Source organism: Poecilia reticulata, chromosome 20 (assembly GCF_904066995.2).
Source record: "Poecilia reticulata chromosome 20, P_reticulata-male-v2, whole genome shotgun sequence".
In the NCBI taxonomy this organism is placed as follows: Eukaryota; Metazoa; Chordata; class Actinopteri; order Cyprinodontiformes; family Poeciliidae; genus Poecilia; species Poecilia reticulata.
In genome coordinates, this window is record NC_088849.1 from 27,530,894 (window position 1) to 27,543,521 (window position 12,628).

General features: G+C 37.2%; 1 protein-coding gene across 2 annotated transcripts in view; it reads left to right on the plus strand.

The window, feature by feature from the left end:
* The first annotated feature begins 3,090 nt into the window (after positions 1 to 3,090).
* The window catches only part of actr3b (actin related protein 3B), a 25,085-nt gene continuing 15,547 nt past the window's right edge, over positions 3,091 to 12,628 (plus strand). For both annotated transcript variants that reach the window (XM_008402208.3, XM_008402209.3), the window contains exon 1: positions 3,091 to 3,478. Coding sequence is in view for 1 of the 2 variants with exons in the window: in XM_008402209.3 (XP_008400431.2) it covers positions 3,435 to 3,478 (44 nt within the window). In the remaining variant the exon portion in view is untranslated. The remainder of the gene's footprint in view (positions 3,479 to 12,628) is intronic.

The window sequence follows — 12,628 nt, forward strand, 5'->3', positions numbered from 1 at the left end:
GTACACTATGCCCGCCACTTGGTTATGTCGTTCCATGTACGCTTTCCCTGCCAGCATCTTGCACCCTGCTGTTATGTGCTGGACTGTCTCAGGGGCCTCCTTGCACAACCTACACCTTGGGTCTTGTCTGGTGTGGTAGATCTGAGCCTCTCTGGTGTTTAGGGCCTGTTCCTGGGCGGCCAGGATGAGAGCCTCTGTGCTGTCCTTGAGTCCAGCTTTCTCCAGCCATTGGTAGGTTTTCCTGATATCAGCCACTTCAGTTATTTGTCGGTGGTACATCCCATGTAGGGGCTTGTCCTCCCATGATGGTACCTCCAGCACCTCATCCTCTGTTCCCCATTGCCTGAGACATTCGCTGAGCACATCGTCCGTTGAGGCTTTGTCCTTGATGTATTTATGGATCTTGGATGTTTCATCATGGACAGTGGCTCTCACACTCAATAGTCCTCTGCCTCCTTCCTTACGGCTCGTGTTCAGTCTCAGGGTGCTGGATTTGGGGTGGAATCCTCCATGCATGGTTAGTAGCTTCCTAGTCTTAACATCCGTGGCCTTCATCTCTTCCTTTGGCCAGCTAATTATTCCGGCAGGGTATCTGATTACTGGTAAGGCATAGCTGTTTATTGCACGGATCGTGTTCTTGCCATTGAGCTGGCTTCTCAGGACTTGCCTTATTCGTTGGAGGTATTTGGCTGTGGCTCCTTGTGACCTCATCGAGGTTGCCATTTGCTTGTGGTATTCCCAGGTACTTGTAGCTGTGCTCTATGTCTGCTATTGTTCCTTCTGGGAGTGAGACCCCTTCTGTGTGGGCGACCTTCCCTCTCTTTGTAACCATCCGACCACACTTCTCTAGTCCGAATGACATCCCAATGTCAGTGCTGTAGATCCTGGTGGTGTGGATCAGTGAGTCGATGTCTCGCTCGCTCTTGGCGTACAGCTTGATGTCATCCATGTAGAGGAGGTGACTGATCGTGGCCCCATTCTTGAGTCGGTATCCGTAGCCAGTCTTGTTGATGATTTGGCTGAGGGGGTTCAGGCCTATGCAGAACAGCAGTGGGGACAGAGCATCTCCTTGGTATATGCCACATTTGATGGACACTTGTGCAAGTGGTTTGCAGTTGGCTTCAAGGGTGGTTTTCCACAGCCCCATCGAGTTTGCAATGAAGGCTCTTAGAGTCCTATTGATGTTGTACATCTCTAAGCATTCAATGACGAGAATATATATATATCGAGCACTGTAGCTAATATTAGCTGGTATCTCGCCGGTGGACATAAATACAGTAAAGTAATATTCTAATCACAGTATATACACAATAATATGTCCATCTTACTTGTGAAATGTTGTCTGTGGAGCCTCACATCAATAGTCTATCGATCAGAACAACAATATCCTCAGTGCTGAGGCATCTTCTGCTGTTTTGGTTGAACAAAGTAGGAGGGACGACCTCTCCAAGATGGCCGCCGTATTTCCTGCGCTGGAGCAGCCAATGCGGGTCTACTCTATATTATGTTTATGGTGAAGGAGACCTGCTGCTGCTGTGCGGAGCTGCACAGGTGTGTTAGAATCATGGCAGCAAACCAGCAAAACGCAAAGAACTTTTCACAGTTTTTCCCCCAAACTAACCGACTGAGTTGAGTGAAGCTGTTGGAAGCAGTAAAGTTAGCTAAAGAATGACTAGCTAATAATGCAGCACCTTATATGGCAAGCCGTTTTAACATAAACTCGGTTTTACCGCCCTTACATTCCAGATATCTCAAATTGTTTTGTGACTAGACGTTTCAGCGATTTAAGATCTCTAATTATATTTCGACTAGACAAAATGACTTTGAGATATCTCTAATTAAATTATGACTAGTCATAAAGTAAATTCAAGATATCTCGATTTTGGTTTTGACTAGTCGTAATTAAAGATATCTCTAATGACTCGATAATTCAAGATATCTTAAATGTATTTTTGAATAGGAGAAATGTAGTTTGACTAGTGAAAACTGAACGATATCTTGAATTGTAATTCTGACTAGTCAAAATTCCTTTTAAGATATTTCTAAATGAATTGGAGATATCTTGACTTACACAGATTTAAGATATTTTAAATCGACATCCCGACCAGTCAGAATGACGTCACTGGTATCCTGAATATTCTGTCCAGTAAAAACGTCCCTGACTTGCGTAGCTATCTGAAAGTTTAAAACAATGAAAAATAGAGAAAACGAAAGAAGATGTTTGAAAATGCGCCACTTTCATGTTGAAAATGGTTTGACAAAAGCAGTTTTAGCTTGTCCTGTTTTTAAGTGCATTCGGTTCGTCGGAAATGAATAAACAGGAAATTCTTTGCAGATATCAGAATCAGTCTTATAGTTTGTGAAGTTTTTCTATCTCCACATTTCCAACATTGACGAGCTTTTTCTCATTTGTAGCATTTACTGACGATTTTGTGCAGGAAACATAAAATTCTGCAGGCAACTGTTTGGACACCACAAAGGGGCTTCCACGTCATTCTTGATTCAGACATCTAAAATTGTCATTTTGACTAGTGATGATTGCGTTCATGATATCTTAAATCGTAATTACAGATATTGTCCCGTCAAATGACAAATCCAGTGACGTCATCGAGATATATTGAAAGGAATTTTGATTAGTCAAAATGTAATTGCAGATATCTTGAATTATTATTCTTACTAGTCAGAATGTGAATACAGATATCTTAAATTACCACTCAGGATAGTCAAAATGTAGTTTTGTCTGGTCAAAATGCATTTTTAGATATCTGGAATGTAATTACGGATTGTCAGACAAAACCGAATTTATGTTGAAACGGCTTGCCATACACCTTCAGCTCGTTAGCAAGTAGCCTGTAAGCTACTGATGTCCATGTTCGGCTTCCATACATCCCTGACCTTCATCACCCTCCTCTTCCTCCCTCTAGCTCCAGTTCAAACACAGGACTGATGCTGCGGCATTTTTATTGTATTGATATTTATTAGTAAATATAATCAATAATTCATATGAATCATAATTCATTGATTATTAATACATTCATCATTTAATATTATAAGTAATCCTTAATTGTTTCCATCAATATTTTTTCACTGGATTATTTTCATGGCTGACAGACAAAACCAACAACAAGCAACGTTTCACTACGTAAGATATCATCATCATCATCATCATCATCATCATCATCCTCTGAACGGGCTCTGACTCCGGGACTTTTGGCCCTCCTGGCAGCACCTGAACGCATCACCTCTCCTGTTACCGCGGGGTTCGGCAGAGGGGGTTCTGGGTTCTGCCTTCGACCCGGAAGTGCTCCTATTACACACGCACTCGCATCGCAAGGACGCTTTCCTCATCAATCCAGCACCCATCGACACTCAGCGCGCAGTGCGGCGTGGACCGGACCAGACCGAACCGAACCGAACCGGAGCGGGACCGCGACATGACCCTGCAGCTGCCGCCGTGCGTGATAGACTGCGGGACTGGGTGAGGACACCCGCACAGAGGACAGAGTGACATCACGAGAGACAGTTCTGCAGGCGCGTTGTTTTAGGTTCCGTTAAAGGGACCGTAACCAGAATCAGCTGGGAGTGACGTCATTACAACAACAACAAGCTCATTGGTTCAGGCTGGTTCCGCTGGGTCGGAACCACAGTATTTCCCGGGTATTCAGTTTATTCGCCACACAATTGAATAAATTCCACAATGAGCTCGTTTTACTAGATAACAGATCATAACTACAGTTACAGAAGAAGCTGTTTAAATCAAATTCATACATTTTGATTAGAAAGAAACATCATCCAGTTCTCAAACCCTGAACAGATCATGTTGCCTCAGAACAGAAAATCCTACAAGTGATCACAAATGTATAAATAAAGCAATTTAATCTTTAATCTTTTTTTAAAGTGCAGATGAGTTTCAACCCTTTGAATCTCGTCGAGCTCATTACAAACCTTTGGACCCTCCAAGCAAAAGTTTGGAGGGTCCTTATTCTTACAATATATGTCTTGTAAGAATAAGTTTTTTTATTTTCTTTTTTTTTACATGGATGATAAATGTATTCCTAGAGTATGTATGCTGTATATATGCTGTATGTATGCTGTATGTATGCTGTATGTATGCTGTATGTATGCTGTATGTATGCTGTATGTATGCTGTATATATGCTGTATGTATGCTGTATATATGCTGTATGTATGCTGTATGTATGCTGTATGTATGCTGTATATATGCTGTATGTATGCTGTATGTATGCTGTATGTATGCTGTATGTATGCTGTATGTATGCTGTATGTATGCTGTATGTATGCTGTATATATGCTGTATGTATGCTGTATGCTGTATGTATGCTGTATGTATGCTGTATGTATGCTGTATGTATGCTGTATGCTGTATGTATGCTGTATGTTGTATGTATGCTGTATGCTGTATGTATGCTGTATGTATGCTGTATATATGCTGTATGTATGCTGTATGTATGCTGTATGTATGCTGTATGTATGCTGTATGTATGCTGTATGTATGCTGTATGTATGCTGTATGTATGCTGTATGTATGTATGCTGTATGTATGCTGTATGTATGCTGTATGTATGCTGTATGTTTATGCTGTATGTGTATTGCTGTATGTATGCTGTATGTATGCTGTATGTATGCTGTATATATGCTGTATGTATGCTGTATGCTGTATGTATGTGTATGTATGCTGTATGTATGCTGTTTTTGCTGTATGTATGCTGTATTATTGTATGCTGTATGTATGCTGTATGTATGCTGTATGTATGCTGTATGTATGCTGTATATATGCTGTATGTATGCTGTATGCTGTATGTATGCTGTATGCTGTATGTATGCTGTATGTTGTATGTATGCTGTATGCTGTATGTATGCTGTATGTATGCTGTATATATGCTGTATGTATGCTGTATGTATGCTGTATGTATGCTGTATATATGCTGTATGTATGCTGTATGTATGCTGTATGTATGCTGTATTGTATGTATGCTGTATGTATGCTGTATTGTTATGCTGTATGTATGCTGTATATATGCTGTATGTATGCTGTATGTATGTTTTGCTGTTTATGCTATGCTGTATGTATGTTGTATGTATGCTGTATGTATGCTGTATGTATGCTGTATGTATGCTGTATGTATGCTGTATGTATGCTGTATGTATGCTGTATGTATGCTGTATGCTGTATGTATGCTGTATGTTGTATGTATGCTGTATATGCTGTATGTATGCTGTATGTATGCTGTATGTATGCTGTATGTATGCTGTATGTATGCTGTATGTATGCTGTATATATGCTGTATGTATGCTGTATGTATGCTGTATGTATGCTGTATGTATGCTGTATGTATGCTGTATGTATGCTGTATGTATGCTGTATGTATGCTGTATGTATGCTGTATATATGCTGTATGTATGCTGTATGTATGCTGTATGTTGTATGTATGCTGTATGCTGTATGTATGCTGTATGTATGCTGTATATATGCTGTATGTATGCTGTATGTATGCTGTATGTATGCTGTATATATGCTGTATGTATGCTGTATGTATGCTGTATGTATGCTGTATATATGCTGTATGTATGCTGTATGTATGCTGTATGTATGCTGTATATATGCTGTATGTATGCTGTATGTATGCTGTATGCTGTATGTATGCTGTATATATGCTGTATGTATGCTGTATGTATGCTGTATGTATGCTGTTATGTTATGCTGTATGTATGCTGGTATGTATTGCTGTATGTATGCTGTATATTATATGCTGTATGTATGCTGTATGGTAATGCTGTGTATGTATGCTGTATGGTATTGCTGTATGTATGCTGTATGTCTGTAATGGTATTGCTGTATTGCTGGTATGTATGCTGTATGTTGTATGTATGCTGTATGTATGCTGTATGTATGCTGTATATATGCTGTATGTATGCTGTATATATGCTGTATGTATGCTGTATGTATGCTGTATGTATGCTGTATGTATGCTGTATGTATGCTGTATGTATGCTGTATGTTGTATGTATGCTGTATGCTGTATGTATGCTGTATGTATGCTGTATGTATGCTGTATGCTGTATGTTGTATGTATGCTGTATGCTGTATGTATGCTGTATGTATGCTGTATATATGCTGTATGTATGCTGTATGTATGCTGTATGTATGCTGTATATATGCTGTATGTATGCTGTATGTATGCTGTATGTATGCTGTATGTATGCTGTATGTATGCTGTATGTATGCTGTATGTATGCTGTATATATGCTGTATATATGCTGTATGTATGCTGTATGTATGCTGTATGTATGCTGTATGTATGCTGTATGTATGCTGTATATATGCTGTATGTATGCTGTATGTATGCTGTATGTATGCTGTATATATGCTGTATGTATGCTGTATGTATGCTGTATGTATGCTGTATGTATGCTGTATGTATGCTGTATGTATGCTGTATGTTGTATGTATGCTGTATGCTGTATGTATGCTGTATGTTGTATGTATGCTGTATGTATGCTGTATGTATGCTGTATATATGCTGTATGTATGCTGTATATATGCTGTATATATGCTGTATGTATGCTGTATGTATGCTGTATGTATGCTGTATGTATGCTGTATGTATGCTGTATATATGCTGTATGTATGCTGTATGTATGTATGTATGCTGTATGTATGCTGTATGCTGTATGTATGCTGTATGTATGCTGTATGCTGTATGTATGCTGTATGTATGCTGTATGCTGTATGTATGCTGTATGTATGCTGTATGCTGTATGTATGCTGTATGTATGCTGTATGTATGCTGTATGTATGCTGTATGTTGTATGTATGCTGTATGTTGTATGTATGCTGTATGTTGTATGTATGCTGTATGCTGTATGTATGCTGTATGTTGTATGTATGCTGTATGTTGTATGTATGCTGTATGCTGTATGTATGCTGTATGTATGCTGTATATATGCTGTATGTATGCTGTATGTATGCTGTATGTATGCTGTATGTATGCTGTATGTATGCTGTATATATGCTGTATGTATGCTGTATGTATGCTGTATGTATGCTGTATATATGCTGTATGTATGCTGTATGTATGCTGTATGTATGCTGTATGTTGTATGTATGCTGTATGCTGTATGTATGCTGTATGTTGTATGTATGCTGTATGCTGTATGTATGCTGTATGTATGCTGTATATATGCTGTATGTATGCTGTATGTATGCTGTATGTATGCTGTATGTATGCTGTATGTATGCTGTATATATGCTGTATGTATGCTGTATGTATGCTGTATGTATGCTGTATGTATGCTGTATATTGTATGTATGCTGTATGTTGTATGTATGCTGTATGTATGCTGTATGTTGTATGTATGCTGTATGTATGCTGTATGTATGCTGTATGTTGTATGTATGCTGTATGTATGCTGTATGTATGCTGTATGTTGTATGTATGCTGTATGTATGCTGTATGTTGTATGTATGCTGTATGCTGTATGTATGCTGTATGTATGCTGTATGTATGCTGTATATATGCTGTATATATGCTGTATGTATGCTGTATGTATGCTGTATATATGCTGTATGTATGCTGTATGTATGCTGTATATATGCTGTATATATGCTGTATATATGCTGTATGTATGCTGTATGTATGCTGTATATATGCTGTATGTATGCTGTATGTATGCTGTATGTATGCTGTATGTATGCTGTATATATGCTGTATGTATGCTGTATGTATGCTGTATGTATGCTGTATATATGCTGTATGTATGCTGTATGTATGCTGTATGTATGCTGTATGTATGCTGTATGTATGCTGTATGTATGCTGTATGTATGCTGTATGTATGCTGTATGTATGCTGTATGTATGCTGTATATATGCTGTATGTATGCTGTATGTATGCTGTATGTATGCTGTATATATGCTGTATGTATGCTGTATGTATGCTGTATGTATGCTGTATGTATGCTGTATGTATGCTGTATGTTGTATGTATGCTGTATGCTGTATGTATGCTGTATGTTGTATGTATGCTGTATGTATGCTGTATGTATGCTGTATATATGCTGTATGTATGCTGTATGTATGCTGTATGTATGCTGTATGTATGCTGTATGTATGCTGTATGTTGTATGTATGCTGTATGCTGTATGTATGCTGTATGTTGTATGTATGCTGTATGCTGTATGTATGCTGTATGTATGCTGTATATATGCTGTATGTATGCTGTATGTATGCTGTATATATGCTGTATGTATGCTGTATGTATGCTGTATGTATGCTGTATGTATGCTGTATGTATGCTGTATGTATGCTGTATGTATGCTGTATGTATGCTGTATATATGCTGTATATATGCTGTATGTATGCTGTATGTATGCTGTATGTATGCTGTATGTATGCTGTATGTATGCTGTATATATGCTGTATGTATGCTGTATGTATGCTGTATGTATGCTGTATATATGCTGTATGTATGCTGTATGTTGTATGTATGCTGTATGCTGTATGTATGCTGTATGTTGTATGTATGCTGTATGTATGCTGTATGTATGCTGTATATATGCTGTATGTATGTTGCTGTATGTATGCTGTATGTATGCTGTATGTATGCTGTATGTATGCTGTATGTATGCTGTATGTATGCTGTATGTTGTATGTATGCTGTATGCTGTTTGTATGCTGTATGTTGTATGTATGCTGTATGCTGTATGTATGCTGTATGTATGCTGTATGTATGCTGTATGTTGTATGTATGCTGTATGCTGTATGTATGCTGTATGTTGTATGTATGCTGTATGTATGCTGTATGTATGCTGTATATATGCTGTATGTATGCTGTATATATGCTGTATGTATGCTGTATGTATGCTGTATGTATGCTGTATGTATGCTGTATGTATGCTGTATGTATGCTGTATGTTGTATGTATGCTGTATGCTGTTTGTATGCTGTATGTTGTATGTATGCTGTATATATGCTGTATGTATGCTGTATGTATGCTGTATGTATGCTGTATGTATGCTGTATGTTGTATGTATGCTGTATGCTGTTTGTATGCTGTATGCTGTATGTATGCTGTATGTATGCTGTATGTATGCTGTATATATGCTGTATGTATGCTGTATGTATGCTGTATGTATGCTGTATATATGCTGTATGTATGCTGTATGTATGCTGTATGTATGCTGTATGTATGCTGTATGTATGTTGTATGTATGCTGTATGTATGCTGTATGTAGTATGCTGTATGTATGCTGTATGTTTGCTGTATGTATGCTGTATGTTGTATGTATGCTGTATGCTGTATGTATGCTGTATGTTGTATGTATGCTGTATGCTGTATGTATGCTGTATGTATGCTGTATATATGCTGTATGTATGCTGTATGTATGCTGTATGTATGCTGTATGTATGCTGTATATATGCTGTATGTATGCTGTATGTATGCTGTATGTATGCTGTATATATGCTGTATGTATGCTGTATGTATGCTGTTTGTATGCTGTATGTATGCTGTATTGCTGTATGTATGCTGTATGTATGCTGTATGTATGTATGCTGTATGTATGCTGGTATGTAATGCTGTATGACTGTATGTATGCTGTATGTATGCTGTATGTATGTATGTATGCTGTATGTATGCTGTATGTATGCTGTATTATGCTGTATGTATGCTGTATGTATGCTGTATGTATGTTATTATGCTGTATGACATGATGCTGTATGTATGCTGTATGTATGCTGTTATATATGCTGTATGTATGCTGTATGTTATGTGCTGTATGTATGCTGTATGTATGCTGTATGTATGCTGTATGTATATGCTGTAATGTATGCTGTATTAGTATGCTGTATTATGCTGTATGTATGCTGTAATGCTGTATGTATGCTGTATGTATGCTGTATATGCTGTTATTTGTATATGCTGTATGTATGCGTATGCTGTATGTATGCTGTATGCTGTATGGTTATGCTGTATGTATGCTGTATGTATGCTGTATGTATGCTGTATGTATGCTGTATATGTATGCTGTATGTGCTGTATGTTGTATGTATGCTGTATGCTGTATGTATGCTGTATGTTGTTGTATGCTGTATGCGTATGTATGCGTATGTATGTATGCTGTATGCTGTATGTATGCTGTATTATGCGTATGTATGCTGTATGTATGCTGTTATATGTGTATGTATGTGTATGTATGCTGTATGTATGCTGTATGTATGCTGTATAGTTATGCTGTATGTATGCTGTATGTATGCTGTATGCTGTATGTATGCCTGTATGTATGCTGTATGTATGCTGTATGTATGCTGTATGTATGTGCTGTATGTATGCTGTATGTATGCTGTATGTATGTGTATATGCTGTATGTATGCTGTATATTTGTTTATGCTGTATGTATGCTGTATGTATGCTGTTATTATGCTGTATGTTATGCTGTATATATGCTGTATGTATGCTGTATGTATGCTGTATGTATGCTGTATGTATGCTGTATGTATGCTGTATGTATGCTGTATGCTGTATGTATGCTGTAATGTATGCTGATTATGCTGTATTTGCTGTATGTATGCCTGTATGTATGCTGTATATATTGTATGCTGTATGTATGCTGTATGTTGCTGTATTATGCTGTATGTATGCTGTATGTATTGTATGCTTATGCTGTATGTATGCTGTATGTATGCTGTATGTATGCTGTATGTATGCTGTTTATGTTATGTATGTATATGCTGTATTATGCTGTTGTATGCTGTATGTTGTATGTTATGCTGTATGTATGCTGTATGTATGCTGTATGTTTCTGTATTATGCTGTATGTATGCTGTAATTTGTATTATGCTGTATGCTGTTTGTATGCTGTATGTATGTATGTATGCTGTATACTGTATATGCTGTATGTATGCTGTATGTATGCTGTATGTTGTATGTATGTGTATGCTGTATGTATGCTGTATGTGTATGTATGCTGTATGTATGCTGTATGTATGCTGTATATATGCTGTATGTATGCTGTATATGCTGTATGTATGCTGTATGTATGCTGTATGTATGTGTTTATTGTTGTATGCTGTTGTCTGTATGTTTATGTATGCTGTATGCTGTTTGTATGCTGTATGTTGTATGTATGCTGTATGCTGTATGTATGCTGTATGGTTATGTATGCTGTATGTATGCTGTATGTTGTATGTATGCTGTATGCTGTATGTATGCTGTATGTTGTATGTATGCTGTATGTTATGGCTGTATGTATGCTGTATATATGCTGTATGTATGCTGTATGTATGCTGTATGTATGCTTATGTATGCTGTATATATGCTGTATGTATGCTGTATGTATGCTGTATGTATGCTGTATGTATGCTGTATGTATGCTGTATGTTATGCTGTATGCTGTATTGTATGCTGTATATATGCTGTATGTATGCTGTATGGTATTGTTATGTATGCTGTATGTATTGTTGTTGCTATATGCTGTATGTATGCTGTATATGTATGCTGTATGTATGCTGATGTAAGCTGTATATATGCTGTATGTATGCTGTATGTATGCTATGTATGCGTAATGCTTGTATGTATGCTGTATGTTGTATGTATGCTGTATGCTGTATGTATGCTGTTATGTATATGCTGTATGTATGCTGTATGTAATGCTGATATTGTTATGCTGTATGTATGCTGTTATGTATGCTGTATGTATGCTGTATGTATGCTGTATGTATGCTGTATATATGCTGTATGTATGCTGTAATGATATGCTGTATGTATGCTGTATATGTTATGCTGTATGTATGCTGTATATATGCTGTATGTATGCTGTAATGGTATGCTGTATTTCTGTATGTATGCTGTATATATGCTATGCTGTATGTATGCCTGTATGTATGCTGTATGTTATTGCTATGTGTATGCTGTTTTTGTTTGTATGTATTGCTGTAGTGGTATGCTGTATTTTGTTTATGCTGTATTTGTTTTTTTGTATTGTATGCTTTGTATGTTTTTCTGTATGTATGCTGTATGTATGCTTGTATGGATATGCTGTATGTATCTGTATGTTTGCTGTATGTATGCCTGTATGTATGCTGTATGTATGCTGTATGTATGCTGTATGTATGCTGTATTATGCTGTTGTATGCTGTATGTTCTTATTGCTGTATATATGCTGTATGTTATCTGTATGTTTGCTGTTTTGTTGCTGTATATATGCTGTATGTATGCTGTATGTATGCTGTATATGCTGTATGTATGCTGTATGTATGCTGTATGTATGCTGTATATATTGCTGTTTATTGTATGCCTGTATGTATGCTGTATGTTTGTAATGTATGCTGTATGTATGCTGTATGTATGCTGTAATATGCTGTTGTATGCTGTATGTATGGTGGCTGTATGTATGCTGTATGTGATGATGCTGTTTTTTTTATTGTATTGCTGTATGTATGCTGGTATTATGTTTTTATCATATGTACTTATGTTTATGTATGCTGGTTTATGTTTTATGCTGTATGTATGCTGTATGTATGCTGTAGTGTATGCTGTATGTATGTTGTATGTTATGTTGTTATATATGCTGTATATATGCTGTATTGTATGCTGTATGTATGCTGTATGT